This window comes from Brachyhypopomus gauderio, chromosome 10, assembly GCF_052324685.1.
Source record: "Brachyhypopomus gauderio isolate BG-103 chromosome 10, BGAUD_0.2, whole genome shotgun sequence".
Taxonomy (NCBI): Eukaryota; Metazoa; Chordata; class Actinopteri; order Gymnotiformes; family Hypopomidae; genus Brachyhypopomus; species Brachyhypopomus gauderio.
Window position 1 is genome coordinate 19,448,413 of NC_135220.1, and position 20,873 is coordinate 19,469,285.

Below are 20,873 nucleotides of genomic sequence, written 5' to 3' on the forward strand. Positions count from 1 at the left end.
ACCGTGACAGATCCCCCCTCCAAGCCGCACTCCCCTCCACCGGCTGTGCGGCCTATAGCAGCAGCACACAAAACAAAGGGGCAGGCAGGCAGGGACAAGGGACACACCCCCTGTAGTCCCGGAGCTGAAACACAAAACACAAACAAGTTAGCTCACCTACCTGGGCGGGACCCTGGACCGACTGGGCCGTCAACAAGACAAAACCACGCCCCGGTCGGTCACAGGGCCCTCACGCCCTAACCGGCCTTAAGCCGCATAGCCCCACAGGTGCGAGGACGGCGGGCCACGGCTCCGTGTCCGTCCGGGGTGTATGTGTGCAGGTTACCTCCCTGGGGCGTGGCCAAGTCACCTCCTGGACCTACCTCCTCCCGGAGCTGGCCCCTGCCTTCTGCTAGGGGCCACCCCAGCCTCCTGGGGAGTCAGCCCCAGCCGGGGCCTGACTTTACGAGGTGGACTCCTCCACCAAACCCAGGAGCGCCAGAGACCGAGGCCCAGAGCGCCCTTATCGCGGGCTGGGGAACAGCCCCCAAGGGCCTCCTGGTCACCCCGAGCAGGAGGGAGGGTCTCCATCTTCAGCAGGAGCTCTTCGGACCAGAGCCCTATCGTCCCCAAACATCCGGGGGCCCCAGCCCTCTAGGGAGGGGCTCTTTCCGACCGGGCTCCGGTCACCCCACGACATAAGGGGGCTCCTGCCAGTTGGAGACCCCCACAAGGTCCAGGACTGCCACGATCCACCGCCAGGGAGAAGCACCTGCACATAAAACACAAAATGCACACACACACCCACACACACCAACACAAAACACATACGCGCACTTACCCTGACCATCTCGGCACCCCGCATCCGGGGGGAGGGGTCTCCATCTCAGCAGGAGGGGACACCAAACAACTCACCTGATGCATCAGGAGAGGGGCCCCTACCGGCTCCGGAGAACACCCTCGACTCCCTGGTCAGGGCCTCCCTTAGGAGCTACGCCCTCCGTGCCATATTCCGTGGCACGGGACCACCACTGGTCCACCCCCAACACACATTCAAGGGGAGGAGCATGTGTGGAATTACACACAACATAATCACGGGCACGCAAGAACAACACACACGCAAAGACTAGACAAACAAAAAACAGTGTACAAACAACGAACGAACGGAACTCTTACATGCGCGCTCGGTATGTTGTGACGTGCCGCTCAGATTCGCGGTCGCTCCCCCACACAAAACACAAGACGACAGGGGAGCGAGGCGACAGTGACGAGCGGCACCCGGGTCACACACGAAACACTAAACACAAAACGCCACGAGCACGCACACAGGTCCACACGCCCGTTCACATGTACACTTCACCCACACAACATGAAGAGTTTTACAGGGAAGACGCCCTGGTCCTCGCCGTGCAACACACAAAACAAACGCACGGCGAAACTCTTCAGACAGACAAATGACGGACATGAAGAGCTGTCTCAGGGCAGACTGCCCTGGTCCTCGCCGTGCTACGCACACACAAAACACAACACAAAAGCACGGCGGAGCTCTTCAAACAAAACACCACGCAGACAAACACTTACCACGAGACATGACCACGAACGAAGGAGAAAGCAAAGGAGACTGGCGGCTTCCGAAGGTGGCTGGTTATTCTGTGACGGGCAGGGTGAGCGAAAATAAATGGAAGCGATCACGCCAAGTCTCAGGGAAGTAGGATGGTTTAATATGTAAAGTGCGCAAACCAAAACCCGTGAACTGATCCGAATTAAGGATATAATAACCAGCAGTCAACTGGTACAAAGACAAGACATATATAGACAAACAAACGACCCTCAGGTGAGACGGATCGCGGGCTCCGCCCACCTGAGGGACGAACACAACGCCACACCCACAGGACAAGCTGCTGCTGTAGACGGGGGCGACCAGTAGGGGGCCGCCGTACCGTGACAGTTGTGATAATAGAATTTAACAACTTTAACAAAATGCAATTTATAACAAATGATTTGGAAATGTGAAAGCATATGTGTGAACTCATTTTTAATACAACATAATACATATACATTAATATAAAAATAAAATTGAAAACTCAAAAGTACACTATAAGGTCAAAAGTATTACGACAAATATTGCTATTCTAATGGAAGTATATTACTTGGTCAGTATGTCTTTTCTTAAGTTGCTTTCTTGGAGTCGGACAGTCTTCTTCTAGGTCTTATATTGACCCCTATTTTTAGCCATCCTGAAATGAAAAAAACAAAACAAAAAAAAACAAAACATGCAATTATACAATTAATTGCTTGTTTGTAATTCTTTCTTTTCCTATTTGAGATTTGTAACAACACAAACTATATACTTCAGAAAGATATACCAATAGGGATCATGACTGAGATATATTCATTATTGTTCTCTCTGCTTCTGTTTCTGTGTCTCTAACACATACACTCACATGACCCCCCCAACACACACAAACAAACACACACACATGAAGGGATCTACATATTATTGGTCTTTGTATAACTGTATCAGAAAAATAGGCTATGACCTTTAAATTCTTGTACTAGAATTACATAAATCACACTAAAGTAAGTGTATTAGAAGTACCTGACTTATCCTACAGAAAGTATACTAGGAGTACATTACTTGTACTAATAATAGTGTAATGACATCTTACAGAAAGTGTACGTCAATTATACTGCAGTATATTAGGATTACATTACCTATACTAAAGTAAGTATATCACAAGATTAATTTAATCACACTTAATGTTTTTAGTTTTCTGTTGGACAGCTCACACAAATATACTTAAATTATATTAAATAGTGGCGAAAATAACATATGACTAGTATATTTAGTATACACTTAGTGCAGATTTATATCACTTTAATTACAAATAAGTAGTAATTAAGAACAAATTAGTAGTTCCAAAATAGCACAACTTAAGTACATATATATTTCAGCATAATTTTAGTATACTTTTTTTTCACAAGGGCTTGCAGAGACTGTTACGTCAAACGCTAGGTTAATACATGATGTGTTAGTAGTTCGCCAAGTCCTGGCGATCGATCCACCCCCCCATTAACAATTTAGAATCGCTACACCGCCACACCAAAAACGACCCCCCCCCCCCCCTTATTTTTTTAGGACTACACCACTGTATGCAACGTATGGGAGTATACGTCATGGCAGGAGACAGAGGTCATGCCCTGAAGCCCTAGCTGGCGACTCCTATTGGCTAATCCTACAACTCAACAGGAACATAATTGGCACCGAGCGCATGAGCGCACCTGGAACACAATGGCACGTGCGCTAGGTTTACTGAAAGCCTGCCGGCTGTGCGTATAGAGCACACGCAGCAACCTCTGCCCGGGAAAGTGTGACATTATCCAGTAAATGATGCAGCTTTTCATTATGCATGGAGTTACATGGAGGTCTTCTATGGTGCACCTAAGAGTAGCATATATTCAGAAGATGTACCTAGGGTCAGGGGTCGCATTCCTGCAGCAGAGACAGACCTTGTACAAAAGGCTGCAGCAATGGTTTACTTTTATGGGTTCATCTTACATTTTGAGGTGGGGTATTTGAAGACAAAAATGGTGTGTTCAAAACGCATGTACTCACATATTTGAAATGAAAGCACTTGAAGTGAGATCTGTCACAGTTCATCTTCGATGTCAGGAATGCTGTGGACCTTCTGCTCATTATCCCAGCACAGTGTGGCTGAGGACCTATGGCTCAGGACTGAAGATCTGAGCTGGCACGGTTGGTCCAGGAGGAAAGACACAGTTGATGGAACTGTGTGGAGGAAAAAAGACATTTTTCTGCCTCATACTGTGTAACGTGTTTAATATAAGCCTTTAGTTTAAGTTTTACATTTAGTTTAGCATTACATTTAGTTTACATGTAAGTGTTAAATTACCTGAAACAATAAAGGCTGATGGGCCATCTTAATCTGTGGTTGCCACAGTCACACTGTAAACTGAAACTGTTCTTTGCTCTCACCTTCAAGTCAAACAACTTTTTCTTCACCTCTGCTGCAGTTCTAGACACAGCTGATGCAGGAGTGCCTGTGTCATAACGTTTTTCTTTAACAAACTGCTGATAAATGTGCCAAAGGAAACGTTTTTATTTGTCTCAATGTCATGCAACAGCAGCTCGACTTCACTGTCCTTTTATTACATTTTGATACATTTCATGCTGTCTACAACAAGCAGTAACACAGTCAGTCTCCTGGACCTTTTAAAGGGAAGTTGTTTACCATGTACGGTGTTGTGGGGTGTGTCGTTATAACATTGTGCACAAGTAGAACAGTTTGTGTCTAGGATGTCTCCTGAATCACCACCACAGTGGCTGCAGAGGCCAAGAGGAGACGGTGCACAGCGAACCTTTCTCTTACATTTTTACCATGTATTTTAGTAAGCACTGAAAACAGGTCCTACAGTTAACAGTAAACTTTTTTGTACTCTTTGTACTCTGCTCCTTTTGTCTCCTAATGTTCCAAGGTGTCAGATCCTGTTCTACAGAGAATAAAGCCACAGTAGTTATTTAACTCAGTATAAAACCCTGATTTGCTTTGTTGACTTTCTGCAGCAATTTTTTACATTTTCATGCAACCGTACAGGCTCCCCCTGGCTAGACGTGCCAATCCTAATCTGGAGCGAGAATGGGAGAGATCTGCTCAATGTTCAACGGATGCATTTATATTCTAAAATTATATATTTTGTGTGGACACTGGCTACTCATCACCTCTCTGTACACTGGGATCCTGGACTTCCAGTCAGTCGGATGCATCAAATCCAGTACCAGATGCCTCACACTGAACACAGAAGCCTCTCAGGGTTGTAAACATGATCCACACTGCTTACCCGAAGCACATCTCAAATCACTTCAGGTTTGGTTATGATACTATAGAGGTGGGTCTCATCAGCAACAATAATGAGTCAGCAATCCGGGAGCAGGTGGAACAGCTATCTGAGTGGTGCAGAGACAGCACTCCATCTTTTACAGGTTGCTGACTTCAGGGGCATCTATTGTGAGCACTCCTCACTGCACAACGATGTCACGACTTCACTGAAACGCTGCCTCGGTATTCCAGTCTCCACTTCTGCAGAAACACACGGTCCTTATCGAAATGCTGAGTGTGAATTCAAAGTCTGAGCTACTTTCCAGCTCTCTGCAGTCGTTACATCTTCCTGACATTTCTGCACATTCTCTCCCTGCTGTCTCACATTAGAACATTCATTTGTCCTGTTCCATTAAGACCATCCTCCACGTCTCTCCTCCATCCACTCCAGAACTCAATAGTGGTCAATCGCCATGCATTTGTCAACAGCTGATGCCACTATTTAGAGATCAAGAAAGCAGATGACCAGTATGTAATGTGGATGTCTTTTAAAATACAGCAATGAATTTCATTTGATTCATTCATTTGATCTTGGAGGAAGGGCGTGGTCTGGGATGCCAGACCTCACTGTTGAGCCCTATGGAGATGTTGTGGGCTTAATTCAGTGAAACACAAAGGGAGGTGCAGCCCTGTGAAGAGCTCACTTCCTCTATTGGATTCTTAGAGGTTTATTATGAATTAAGAGAGTCCGATGGGCCTGTGAAACTCTAATGGTTTGGGACAAGACATTTTTGATATCCTGGGTATAATTACAAGTATAGGGTCTAAATGGTGCTCAGAGCCCCAATTGCTCCATGATAACTGGTGGCAGTTCATCAAGCTTATTCAGCAACTTAAAATGTCCCTACTTAAACCACCCTTAGCACTGATGGGCAGTGTCCGATTTCAATTGACTTTTTTATTAAGATAAAGCTTGTAAACCTGCAGCTTCATACATATCTTCTACTGGTCCATATCTTAAGAAACCCTCCCACTGGCTCCTGACTGTGTTCACCACTTCCCTGCTCTGGATCCCATTTTTATGGAAGATCACTGTCTGCTGTGTCAGCTTCTCCCTCCTTCACCAGGAAATATTCATGCATTTGATAAATACAGTACACATCCACAGTCTGCTGCTACCTCTCCTTCAAACTGCTGCTGTAACCAAAACAGTCCTAAACACTTCTGACATTTATCCACCTTTTGACAAATGCAGACCCAAATCCCACGTCCTACTCTTTATAATCGTATGAGACAATTCAGTCTGGCTTTTGTGCACACGGGAGTGTTGAATCTGCTCTCCTGATGGACTTCCTGCTTTCTCCTGAGCTGCTTTACTGAATACTCTTCTATTGCTAAGACTCCAGTACAATTTCTCATGCTGTCACTTAGCCGTTGTCCTAGAATGTATCAGATAATACCTTTCAAGAGGAACACAGCCAATCACTTTAGGAAAACATGAATCATCCCTGCTGCTTTCAGTGAAGGCATCATTTCTCTGTCTCCTCCTTCTTATCAAGAGTACTGCTTGGACAAAGTATCCTTTGTCATGGTATGAGCTTTCATTGTTATTCTGATTAGCTGTATGTAAATGGGATGTGTCTACTGGTTGAGCTGTAAGTCCAACATCATTTCTCCAATACAGGTTTGGACAGCATGCGATTTCTCAGCCACTGAAACTGCTCAGGTCACTTCTGCTCTACTTGCTAAAACCTTTCAAACATCAGTACATTTAAAATTCAATATAAAAGATCAATGCATCACTTTCAGAGTCCTTCATGGTTTTGCCCATGTTAATAATATTTCAGAGAGTCTCCTGCAGTACTGACATTCTTCAAGGCTGTCAGGTCATTCAATACCATGGGCCAACCTTCGAAACATCCCTCCCCAATCTCTCAGTGGCTGCCCTCTCACTGCATATTTCAAATGGCAGCTGAAAACTCTCATTTTAAAGAAGGATCCCTCTTTCTTCTCTGTCTACCCCTCAGTGGTTTAAATCTCTTTCATTCTTTTTTGTTTTAATATCTTTCCAAATTGACCTTTCAAATTGACCTTGTGCAACAAACACATGCTGACCCCCAAAAACATGGAGACTAATTAGGATATCAAAGCAAGGAAGAGCAGAGCAAACTGGGTCAGCCAAAAGAACTTTTCACAACTTTTTATTTGTAAAATTAGTATGAGCAATATTTATTGCATGCATTGTAGTTTCATTATTCAGACTCTGTAATTTGTACATATTGCAGGTTGGGGAAGATCTGACCAGCATTTCACTACAAGACGTAAAATTTTTCTTGTATTCATTGTATGTGAAATAACCCTAGTCCAATAGAAAAGTGTCTTCATAAACTAAACAAAAAGAAATGGAAGACACCAAGCCCAAACAGAAACTGGCAATAGTTGGACTTGAATTACTATTAAAGAATATTAGAAACTTTTCCAAAAAGGAAATAAAGACTCGAAGCAGGATTTGAACCACCAGTCTTCTGGGTGGCAAGTAGGTGCATCACAAGAGTGATGGAAAGGAAGCATGCAAGCTTAGTGGGAGGAACTGTGTGCTCAAAATGGAAGTGCAAAAGCAAAACAGTACATTCAAGAATGAGGGAACTTGAGATGGAAGAAGGAACTCGCAGCTTTAGAAAGACTAATGAGTCAAGAGAAAGAGGTCCAAGAGACAGGCCTGAGCTCTCTAAATGAGACTATTGGCTCAGTCTTTTACCAGAACCGTAAATACAGATTCAGCACAAGAGAGCCTTAGACCTGTTGAAGACGCAAGGGAAAGTGTGGCCTATTTGCACAAATACTATTTATTTTTATTGACACTTTCTCAGTGTGAAACACCAACTCAGGACTAATTATCACTATTTATTACAACCACATATCTATTTTATTACATTGTATTCCTGCGTACTGTCTTTTATGTCCTAAATATGTCGAAATGTCTGTTGTGTCAACACCGAGGGACAGTGGGGAACGTAATTTCAATTACTTTGTATATACCAGAACATGTGAAGGAATTGACAATAAAGCCTAATTTGACTTTGACTTTATTGCTCCAAATTATTCCTCACCATCCTATGCCTCCCTCTAGAGGCCAAATGCAGCCTTGCGGATGGTCTAGTCCTTACGACTACATATTGTGTGTGTGTGTGTGTGTGTGTGTGTGTGTGTGTGTGTGTGTGTGTGTGTGTGTGTGTGTGTACACTTTATTGCCAAAATTATTTACTCACCTTCCTTGACTCAAATATGAGCTTAAGTGACATCCCATTTCTAATCATAGGGTTCATTATGATGTTGGTCCACCCCTTGCAACTAGAACAGCTTCAACTCTTCTGGGAAGGCTGTCCACAAGGTTTAGGACTGTGTTTATAGGGGTTTTTGGTCGTTCTTGCAGAAACACATTTTTGAGGTCACATACTGATGTTGGACGAGAAGGCCTGGCCGGCTCTCAGTCTCCGCTCTAATTCATCCCAAAGGTGTTCTATCGGGTTGAGGTCAGTACTCTGTGCAGGCAAGTCAAGTTCAGCCACATCAGGCTCTGCCATCCATGTCTTTATGGACCTTGCTTTGTGCATTGGTGCACAGTCATGTTGGAAGAGGAAGAGGCCAGTTCCCACACGTGAACATGTTTCCACAAAGCTGGGAGCATGGAATTGTCTAAAATGTATTGGTATGCTGAAGCATTCAGAGTTCCTTTCATTGGAAGTAAGGGGCCAAGCCCAGCTCCTAAAAAACAACCCCACACCATAATCCCCCCTCCACCAAACTTTACACTTGGCACAATGTAGTCAGACAACTACCATTCTCCTGGCAACCAGCAAACCCAGACTCATCCATCAGATGAAGAAGATGGAGAAGCATAATTCGTCACTCCAGAAAACGCACCTCCACTGCTCTAGAGTTCAGTGGCGATGTGCTTTACACCACTGACGCTTTGCATTGCACTTGGTAATGTGTGGCTTGGATGCAGCTGCTAGACCATGGTAACCCATTCCATGAAGCTCTCTGTGCACTGTTCTTGAGCTAATCTGAAGTCCACATAAAGTTTGGATGTCTGTAATTATTGACTCTGCAGAACGTTGACGACCTCTTCACACTATGCACTTCAACATCCGTATGTGTGTATAGTGTGTGTGTGTGTGCGTGTGTGTGTGTGTGTGTGTGTGTGTGTGTGTGTGTGTGTGTGTGTGTGTATATATTCTTATGAATATTTGTACCTCAAGAATATTTTCTCAAGATAATACCTTTGTGTTACACTTGTATGAGTGTGAGGATAAATCAGAAGAAGGTCACCATTTCAGCCTTGCAGCATAATGTGCTAAAAAATAAAAACATCTCCAAGTGTAGGGACTAAAGTCCTTGCAAACAAACATAATTAGCTACAAAACTCTACAGTGCATAATTAATCATATCAGATTATGAAGACAATTAGTGTGCTTTCTATCAAGAGAACTGAAGTTATTTACACTTTAATGACCCCTCTGGAGGGAACACTGGCCATATATTTCCAAAGTACAGTAACTCATTGGTTTTCTGAGCACCATCACTCTGTGATCTCCCACAATGAGCATACTGGCTGTCTTGTCTGCAACCATCAAGTAGTAAGTATGGGGATACCAGCATTCTGCAGTACAGTCAGATAGATGTGTGCATTTGTGTGCATTATACTTTTTTTCTAAACTTTGTCATTTGTTTAAACAATAAAGTTATGTTGTACCTGGTAGGTCCCAATTTAGGCTGTTTTTTTGTAACAATATTTTTGAAAATTCACAGCTATCCAGAGTGTGTCCACATAAGAACACAAACCCAAGCAAGTTGAACAGACAAGACGACATTATGCAGAGTCCTGAACTTTTCATTCAGAATAACTCTCTGATTCATCCTCCAGGTTTCTACATCGTTGGCCTGATCTCTTTGCCTTATGCAAATGTCTACGTCCTCTTCTTAACTGTGGTTTATATTCTGACTGTAATGTTCAACTGTTTTATAATCTGTGTCATTTGCATTGATCATCAACTGCATTATCCCAAGTTCATTGCACTTGGGAACCTAGCAGTGGTTGACCTTCTCATCAGCACATGTCTTATCCCTGGCATGATTAAAATCTATATTTTCAAAGACAATTTTATAGAGTTTAAACTCTGCATTGTGCAGATGTACATGTACTATGTGTTTGTATCGCTTGAATCATATTCTCTTGCTGTTCTGGCTTTTGATCGCTTAATTGCGATATGTTTTCCCCTGAGGCAGAATGCCATTAACACTAGCACAACCATGGTGGCTATAATTGCTGGAATATGGACACTGTGCCATAGTGTCATAACTGCCTCTACTACATGTCTGACATACCTCTCCTTCTGTAATTCAGTCCAAGTGAACAGTTATTTCTGTGACTACGCTCCGGTTTTCCGGCTGGCTTGTAACGATAATTCACTGCAGTGGGCCTTTGCCACCGTCTTGACTTTAGTGAATGTTGGGATACCACTGAGCTTCATAGTTATGTCTTATATGTGCATTTTAGTCACAGTGTTCAGAATGAAGAGTGTGGAGAGCAGGTTCAAGGCCCTCGCCACGTGCACAGAGCACCTGATACTTGTGGCCGTTTTTTATATTCCACTTTTTACTATTTTTGTTTTTGGATTTTTCCGGGTCACCATTAACCCAGATGTAAGAATAGTTGGTCTGTCGTTTTCTTCCTGCATCCCGCCTTGTGCAAACCCGATCATCTACTCCTTAAAAACCAAAGAGCTCAGAAGCAGAGCTTACTTTGTCTTACGGAGAATGTTTGCTTTTGGGAAATGCTCCATTTTGCCTACATCACAAAAAATAAAGCATTAATTGCAAATGGTTCCTATTTTAAGAATTTTTTATTTATTAATGATCATACTACTTTTTTATGAATTTTAAAACATTGTATAGACTTGTATTTCAATAAAACTGTTACTGATTATACATTAAAACTGTATAATCACGTTTTATATTTATTGTTATTAACTTACACCAACTGTATTAAGCTATTTACATAGATATGGTGGAAATAAAATGAAAACTTCATAATGTCTTAATCCTCCTCTTATACAGTGGGGAAAATAAGTATTTAGTCAGTCACCAATTGTGCAAGTTCTCCCACTTAAAAAGATGAGAGAGGCCGGTAATTGACATCATAGGTAGACCTCAACTATGAGAGACAAAATGTGAAAAAAAATGTGAGAAAATCATTTTGTCTGACTTTTAAAGAATTTATTTGCAAATAATGGTGGAAAATAAGTATTTGGTCAATAACAAAAGTTCATCTCAATACTTTGTTGTATATCCTCTGTTGGCAATGACAGAGGTCAAACATTTTCACAAGGTTGGCACACACTGTTGCTGGTATGTTGGCCAATTCCTCCATGCAGATCTCCTCTAGAGCAGTGAAGTTTTGGGGCTGTCAGCGGGCAACACGGACTTTTAACTCCCTCCAAAGGTTTTCGATGGAGTTGAGATCGGGAGACTGGCTAGGCCACTCCAGGACTTTGAAATGTTTCTTACGAAGCCACTCCTTTGTTGCCCTGGCAGTGTGCTTGGGATCATTGTCATGCTAAAAGACCCAGCCATGTTTCATCTTCATTGCCCTTGCTGATGGAAGGAGGTTTGCACCCAAAATCTCACAATACATGGCCCCATTCATTCTTTCATGTACACGGACCAGTCGTCCTGGTCCCTTTGCAGAGAAACAGCCCCAAAGCATGATGTTGCCACCCCCATCTTTGACAGTTGGTATAGTGTTCTTTGGATGCAACTCAGCATTCACTGTCCTCCAAACACGACGAGTTGTGTTTTTACCAAATAGTTCTACTTTGGTTTCATCTGACCATATGACATTCTCCCAATACTCTTCTGGAACATCCAAATGCTCTCTAGCAAACTTCAGACGTGCCTGGATATGGACTGGCTTAAGCAGGGGGACACATCTGGCACTGCAAGATCTGAGTCCCTAGCGTTGTAGTGTGTTGCTGATGATAGCCTTTGTAACGTTGGTCCCAGCTTTCTGCAGGTCATTCACTAGATCCCCCCTTGTGGTTCTGGGATTTTTCCTCACCGTTCTTGTGATCATTTTGACCCCACGGGCTGAGTTCTTGCATGGAGCCCCAGATCGAGGGAGATTAGTAGTGGTCTTGTAGGTCTTCCATTTTCTGATTATTGCTCCCACAGTAGATTTCTTCACACCAAGCTGCTTGCCTATTGCAGATTCAGTCTTCCCAGCCTGGTGCAGGTCTACAATTCGGTTTCTGGTGTCCTCCGACAGCTCTTTCGTCTTCACCATAGTGGAGTTTGGAGTGTGACTGTTTGAGGTTGTGGGCAGGTGTCTTTTATACTGAAATTTCAGTCTTGCTAGTAACATTGTTTACGGTATCGGCGTTGCTAAGCAGCTAACCTATCCATAGCTATAACAGTTCTGTTAGCCACCACTAATAGAAAGGATTCCAAAGTATTGACAAGTAAATATTATGAATCAAGTCGACATCAGCGACTTCAAACAGGTGCCAATAATACAGGTAATGAGTGGGGGAAAGAGGAGCCTCTTAAAAAAGAAGTTACAGGTCTGTGACAGCCAGAAATCTTGCTTGTTTGTAGGTGACCAAATACTTATTTTCCACCATTATTTGCAAATAAATTCTTTAAAAGTCAGACAAAATGATTTTCTCAATTTTTTTTCACATTTTGTCTCTCATAGTCTACCTATGATGAGACTACAGGCCTCTCTCATCTTTTTAAGTGGGAGAACTTGCACAATTGGTGACTGACTAAATACTTATTTTCCCCAATGTATATGACCGAAGGCGTCGGGACAGAGGCAGCTGGAGATGTAGGTGGAACGAAAGGGAGTTTATTCTCCATGGAGTAATAACGAAAACAAGTAACGCAATAGGAATGCTCTTAGCAAACAAAGGACGAAAGCAGCGTGCAAAGCAGAGGCTTGAAAGGTCCAGTGACGCTCGTAGCGGCAATATGCAGCACTGGACCGGACGACCTGCGGGCTTAAGAAGAGCAACATAATTGTGTACAGGTACATCAGTACTCAGGAGAATGTGATGGTGGGAGTGGTTGCGTGCTCGGGGGTGTATGCTGGTATCGGCTGCTGGCCGGGATGCGTGCCCTCCTGTGGCGACCCCAGACATCCCAAGTTGCAAAAGTTGATTTCAGGGAGGTTACCCCCCTGAGTGTAAGTTGTTGAGGAAGGGGATGTGTCGAGGGGGTGACTCTTTGCAGAGAACAGGCCAATCAGAACCCTCTCTGTTTTCTCTCTCTCCTTCCCACTCGCGATTAGAGAAAAAAAAGTCGGTCGCCTATGTGCGCGTTTGTGTGGGGCACTTGTTCTGAATTCCGGGACATTATATGTGACTCGTGGGTATCAGGAAGCCACTACCGAAATGCGGGAGACTCCCGCAGCTTCCGGGAGACTTGGGATGTCTGCGACCCGGCCCCCTCACCGTGACACTTTGTGACAGGTTATGAGGTTGCAATCACCGAAATGAAGAAGGTGGAGAGAACTATGAATATGGCTGTGAGCGAGAGTCTAGGGGAGCCTTGCTGTGTAAGCAGTGTGTCGAGGGATGGGGCCTGGGTGTGGGATCTACCACTGACAAGGTCAGGTGCGGTATTTAAATTCTGACTTCCTCTGACTTCTGACTTCCTGACAAAACAGAAGAGCAGAGCTCAGGTCAGGGGATTGGTGGAAAGAGGATTAGTGGAAAGGGGATTGGTGGAAAGAGGATTAGTGAAAAGGGGATTGATGAAAAGGGAATTAGTGGGAAGGGGATTGGTGGAAAGTACATAATAAGGTCACACAGCCAAAGAAAAGGCAGTTACTAGTTTTATTTGCAACAAATACATGCTGACCCCCAAAAACATGGAAACTAATTAGGATATCAAAGCAAGGAAGAGCAGATCAAACTGAGTCAGCCAAAAAACTATTCACAACTGGATCTTTTTATTTGTAAAATTAGTATGAGCAATATTTATTGCATGCATTGTAGTTTCATTATTCAGGCTCTGTAATTTGTACATATTGCAGGTTGGGGAAGATCTGACAAGTATTTCACTACAAGACGTTACATTTTTCTTGTATTCATTGTATGTGAAATAAACCTAGTCCAATGGTTCTCAAAATTTTTCTATCATTCCCCACCTCAGAAGAAGAAGAAATTCCACACCCCACCTGTCCCACTAGTGGGGCACGCCCCACCCTTTGAGAAACGCTGCCCTAGTCCAATAGACAAGTGTCTTCATAAACTAAACAAAAACAAATGAAAGACACCAAGCCCAAACAGAAACTGGCAATAGTTGGACTTGAATTACTGTTAAAGAATATTAGAGACTTTTCCAAAAAGGAAATAAAGACTCAAAGCAGGATTTGAACCGCCAGTCTTCTGGGTGGCAAGTAGATGCATCGCAAGGGTGATGGAAAGGCAGCATGCAAGCTTAGTGGGAGGAACTGTGTGCTCAAAATGGGAGTGCAAATGCAAAACAGTATGTTCAAGAACGAGGGAACTTGAGTGGGAAGCACCAAGCAAATTGTGCATGGTGCAATTAAATCTTTCACACTGTCCATTGCCTTTTGGATGGTATGGTGTTGTTCGACTCTTCTGTACCCCATACAGTTTACATAATGCTTTTAGCATCTCACCCTCAAAGCATCGACCTTGATCTGAATGTATTCGTTGCGGCACCCCATAAACATAAAACCACTTTTCGGTCAAGACACGCACTACTGTGCTTGCTTTTTGATCAGGGGTAGGGAAATCCTGGGTAAATTTAGAAAAAACATCCGTCACCACCAGCACGTTCTCTCGACCATCACTGGCTTTTTCCAGCAAAGTGAAATCTATTACCACAATCTCCAAAGGCTTAGATGCAGACAAATGTCCGGAAAATGTTCGAACTTTCGGCACCGTAGCTTTTGTCGCCACACAACGAGCACACTGTTGACACCACTGTTCAATATCTCTTGCCATCTGGGGCCAGAAGCACCTCTACCTTACCAAGTATGTGGTTCGTTCACACCCCTGGTGCCCGTGGTCATCATGGAGGGCAGTTAATACTTCCGCCTGTAATGTCTTTGGTAGTAACAACTGCAACATTTCCTTGTACTTCCCTGGTCTATGAGTCAGACGGTAGAGCACCCCACCTTGCTCTCTTATCAATTTCCAGTGCTTGACCAGTCCCAGGACAGATTCCCTTTCCACTGCTTGCCCTTTTGCACTGCCCCGCCTCCAATACACTAGAAAAGCCCCTATAGTTGGATCAGCCGATTGAAGGGCTACCAGATCTGCTTTTTGGCGTATAGGAAGGGCATCGATAGTAGCCAGAGAACCAACACACTGGGACCCACTAGGCAAACTTGGACCACTAGGTGGAACAGAGACCCCTGGCACCACGTCTTCAATCGAAGATGCAGACCAATCAGGGACAAACCGGGACAAAGCGTCAGCTGCTCTATTGGTGCTTCCAGGTCGATACTTAATATCAAAGTTGAAGAGTGCCAACTATGAGGCCCAACGTTGCTCCACCGCACCCAACTTGGCAGTCTGGGGGTAGCTCAGCGGGTTATTATTAGTGAACACTGTGAACTTGGCCCCCAATAGATATTCTCAAAATTTTTCCGTGATGGCCCATTTCAACCCCAGGAGCTCCAATTTCATGGAACTGTAATTAAACATATTTCTCTCGGTAGGGTGTAATCCCCTGCTTGCATATGCCACTGGACATTGTTTTCCTTCATGTTCTTGTGACAGCATGGCTCCCAGACCCTGGTGACTGTCATCTACTTATAAAACAAAGGGCTTGGCAAAATCTGCATAGGCCAACACAGGTACGGTTACCAACTTATCTTTCAGTAGGTGGAAGGCCTCATCACATTTGTCACTCCAATGTCCCTCTAGTGAGCTCATTCCAGGTCTTGCCGTAGTTCCTTGAAGGGCAGCCAGTAGTTGATGAAGCGGTGAAGCATATCTAGCAAACTGCAGAACAAATCGCCGATAATATGAAGCAAAGCCAAGAAATGATCTGAGTCCCTTCACGGTTGTCGGATGCTGCCACTCGGATACTGCAGTAATCTTATCTGGGTCAGTTGCTACCCCCGAAGCAGAGATCACGTGACCAAGGTAACGGACTTCGTTCTGAAAGAAATTAAATTTTTCAAGTTTTAATTTCAAATTCGACTGCTGTTATCTTTCCATCACCATCTCCAAGCGCTGTAAATGAGACTCAAAAGAGGAGGAAAAGATCACAATGTTATCCAGGTACAGTAGCAATGATTGAAAGTGTTGATTGCCGAAAAAACGTTCCATGAGTCGCTGAAATGTACTAGGTGCATTACAAAGACCAAAGGGCATTCGATTGAACTCGAAAAGGCCAAATGGTGTGCAAAACGTCGTTTTTTGTTTGTCCTTCTCAGCCATGAGGACTTGATTGTATTTACTAGTCAGGTCCAATGTGGAGAACAATCGAGCACCAGCCAAAACACCCAAAGATTCGTTAATACTTGGTAATGGGTAAGCGTCCTTTCTCGTCTTTGCATTCAACTGCCTGTAGTCAACATATAACCATATGGTGCCATCCTTTTTGTGGACCACAACAATTGGAGAGGAATAGGGACTACAGCTCACCCGTACCACTTCCCTCTCTAAAAGCTCTTGAATGTGGGCCTTAACTTGTTCATACTGGGAAGGTGGAAGCCTGCGATAGCGCTGACGAACTGGGGCATCATCAACCAATGGAGTTTCATGCTGTATTACGCTAGTACACCCTAAATTTCCCTCACTTTGGCTGAAGACCCCACTATATTGTTGGAGCAAATCCTTCCCTTTTTGTTCCTGATCTAAAGACAATGTCGGCCAAGAAAGATTTGACAGATCTAGTGGCTGATGCTCCGCATGCAGGGACCGTATAATGGCAACACTACTCTGGTTGTCAACCCTCTCCTCCAAAGTCACCCCAAAGGGCTATTAGTCTGTAGCTCTACCGTAAATAGACTTCCCAATACAGTACGGGGGGCTGCCACACGTCTCTGGTCTCCACATTAACTACAGGCACCCACGTCTGACCTCGGCTGAAAGAAAGATAGACTCTAGAAAGTAAAACACCAGGTGGTAGCTTTTTGGTCCCAGGCTCCAGCAACACTGACTGCAATGATGGCCCCACATGCTGATTGCCAATTGCTTCCACCAATTTGACTGAACCTGCGGGAATGCGGATGGCTGTGCGTCCGGCTAATTTCACTGGGCCTAGGCAGCCACTCGATGGCAGACAATCTAACTGCTGGCATTGCTTGAAAGCCTGCTTCCACACATTCCCCGCTGACTGCAAGGAAGGGCCCTGAAAAATAGTCAAACACTGGCTGATCACATTCATGCCTAATAATCCAGGCAGCCGCGATTTTCAGACCTTACTAAGGAGGTCTACGGGGTCCCTAATGACCAAAACACCCATCCCAACAAACGTCCTACCTAATACCTGCATATCCAATTCCAAGTAGCCAATATAGGGGACCTCTAAACCATTAGCAGCCCAAAGTTGAAGCCAGCGACATTGCTGTAAGGGTCTGGAAACAGACTGAAAATGATGACGGAAAAAGGTTTCAGTAACAGTAGTAACCATGGAGCCTGTATCTAGTAAGCAAGGAACAGAAACCTTCTTTCGGCTATTCCCGTTTAGGGGTCGCCACAGCGGATCCAACTTCTCCATCTGGCCCTGTCCTGAGTGTCCTCCACTGACACCCCAGCCACTCTCATATCCTCTAACACTGCATCCATAAACCACCTCTTAGGTCTACCTCTCCTCCTCTTGCCTGGAAGTTCCATCCTCAAGACCCTCCTACCAATATACCTCTCCTCCCTCCTCTGTACATGTCCAATCCATCTCAATCTCGCTTCTCTAACTTTATCTCCAAAACATGCTACATGTGCTGATCCTCTAATAAACTCATTTCTGATCCTATCTTTCCTCGTCACTCCAAATGAGAATCTCAACATCTTGATCTCAGATACTTCCATCTCCCTTACCTGTCTCTTTGTCAGTACCACTGTCTCCAGTCCATACAACATAGCAGGTCTCACTACTGTCCTATAGATCTTTCCTTTAATTCTAGCCGACACCCTTCTATCACAGATCACCCCAGACACTTTATGCCATCCACACCACTCTGCCTGCACTGTCTTCTTTACCTCTCTTTCTCTTCCTCCATTACTCTGTACCCTCGACCCTAAGTAGGTAAATTCGTCAACCTTTACAAAATCAACTCCTTGTAACTGGACCTGCCCACCGTCTGCCCTCTCATTCACACACATGTACTCTGTTTTACTCCTGCTCACTTTCATACCCCTGCTCTCCAAAGCATATCTCCATCTTTCCAAGCTCACCTCCTCCTGCTCCCTACTCTCACTACAGATCACAATGTCATCAGCAAACATCATAGTCCAAGGGGACTCCTGCCTAACCTCGTCTGTCAGCCTGTCCATGACAATTGCGAACAGGAAGAGACTCAGGGCTGATCCCTGATGTAGTTCTACCCCAATTTTAAACCCATCTGTCATTCCTACCGCACATCTCACTGCTGTCACACTGTTCGCATACATATCCTGCACTACCCTCACATACATTTCTGCTACTCTTGACTTCCTCATACAATACCACAGCTCCTGTCTCGGTACTCTATCATAAGCTTTCTCTAAGTCAACAAACACACAATGTAACACACTTCTGTCCTTCCCTATACTTCTCCATTAACACTCTCAAAGCAAACATAGCATCTGTGGTGCACTTAGCTGGCATGAAACCATACTGCTGCTCACAGATCTCTACCTCTCCTCTAAGCCTAGCTTCCACTACTCTTTCCCAGATTTTCAGGCTGTGACTGATCAACGGGGTGGCATAGTGGTGTGGTGGTTAGCGCTGTTGCCTCACAGCAAGGCAGTCTGAGTTCAATCCCCAGTCTGGGCTGCTCTGTGTGGAGTTTGCATGTTCTCCCTGTGCCTGTGTGGGTTTTCTCCGGGTACTCCGGTTTCCTCCCATGGTCCAAAGACATGCGTGTTAGGTTGATTGATCACTCTAAATTGCCCGTAGGTGTGAGTGCGTGCGTGTGTGTTGGCCATGCGGTGGACTGGCGACCTGCCCATGGTGTACCCTGCCTTTGCCTGGAGATGCTGGGATTGGCTCCAGCCCCCACGTGGCCCTGACTAGCAGGATTAAGCGGTTCGGATGATGAATAATTGAATGACTGATCAACTTTATTCCCCTGTAATTACTACAGCTCTGAACTTCACCCTTATTCTTGAAAATCGGCACCATTATGCACCGTCTCCACTCCTCAGGCATCTTCTGACCTTCCAAGATTCTGTTAAATAACCCTTAAAAAACTCCACTGCTGTCTCTCCCAAACATTTCCATGCCTCCACTGGAATATCATCCGGTCCAACTGCCTTACCACACTTCATTCTCCGAATTGCAGCCCTTACTTCCTCCTTGCTCACCTGAGGCACTTCCTAATTCACAACCTCTACCTCTTCTAACCTTCTTTCCCTTTCATTCTCTTGATTCATCAGTTCCTCAAAATACTCCTTCCACCTTCCCAAGACACTCTCTTCACCAGACAACACATTTCCATCTTTATCTTTTATCATCCTAACCTGCTGCACATCCTGCGCATCATGGTTTCTCTGTCTGGCCAATCTGTACAGATCCTTTTCCCCGTCCTTAGTGTCCAACTTCTCATACAGCTTGCTATATGCCTTCTCTTTAGCTTCTGCCACTGCTCTCTTTGCCTTCCCTTCCACTTGGTCTCCTGTACACACAGTATATCTATCTTCCTCCTCTCTATCGCATCAGCTAACTCTCTCCCTTTACCTGTCATAGAGCCCACATTCAACATACCAACTCTAACCTCCACCTACCTGCTCTGCCTCTTCTCTTTCAGCTTCAGAACCGTCTTCCCCCCTCTCCTCCTCCTCCTTGTCCCAACAGTAGTCCAATTTCCGCTAATGCCCTGTTGGACAACAGCACCAGTGGCGATCGTTGCTAACCCGGGCCTTGACGGATCCGGTATGGAATTTCTGTTTTTGATCCGCATCATTTGATTTGGCGCAGTTTTTACACCGGATGCCCTTCCTGACGCAACCCTTCCTATTTATCTGGGCTTGGGACCGGCACTAAAATACACTGGTGTGTGCACCCTAGTGGCTAGGTTATATAATTGAATGTAATGCAGAGATAAAAAATGGGGAAAAAACAGTGACTATGGTTACTGGCTGTACCAGACAAACCCTGTGTCTGTACAGGTGAAGTATACCGCTTGGCCACACTTCGTAGTACTCGCAGATATTCCCGGCTGCTCTGGAGTCCCAAATCCTCCTATGTAAATATGTGCTTCTCCCACACACACCCCGTGCTAGCTGATTCAATGGTGTCCCCATTGTCTTCTCCATTCGTTTAGAACCGAATTAAGCCTGAATCATTAAAATACAGCTTCACGATTTACACACACCGTTCCGTCCGACACTCACATTAGCCACCACGAGAACAAACGCGATCTTATCCTAATTGCGCGAGACTATAAATAATGTGAAGCCGGGAGCGATCGGAACAAATATCACAATAAAAGCCCCACTTGCTGGTACAACCAGCTAGTAACAAACGCTAAAGCTGCCACACTTAGTCAGCCATTTTCAAAATAAAAGTCTCATTACCGTTACTACATCTCTACCCGTCACATATAGCTAGTTCCATTAGTCATCCTACAGAGTGGTAAAACAGTCTATAATTATTATGATATATATTATAATTAGCAGGGTTGCCAACTTTTCAAGATCCCTTGGAGTGAGATTTGATCTTTTTTTGGGGGGGGTGGGGTGGCAAGTGTAAATTGTTAGCGGAGGGGGTGTAAAATGGACACAAATTAAGTATTATATTGCAAACAATCGATCGAACTAGTAACTCATTGAATCATAGATGTAGATCAGAGATAAATAAACTAGATTT

At 44.5% G+C, this 20,873-nt stretch overlaps 1 protein-coding gene across 1 annotated transcript; it reads left to right on the top strand.

Moving 5' to 3' along the window:
* The first annotated feature begins 9,950 nt into the window (after positions 1–9,950).
* LOC143526183 (olfactory receptor 10A2-like) lies at positions 9,951–10,694 on the top strand. Its single transcript, XM_077020830.1, has one exon. It carries the CDS (start codon positions 9,951–9,953, stop codon positions 10,692–10,694), a length of 744 nt encoding a protein of 247 aa, XP_076876945.1.
* Positions 10,695–20,873: the final 10,179 nt, after the last annotated feature.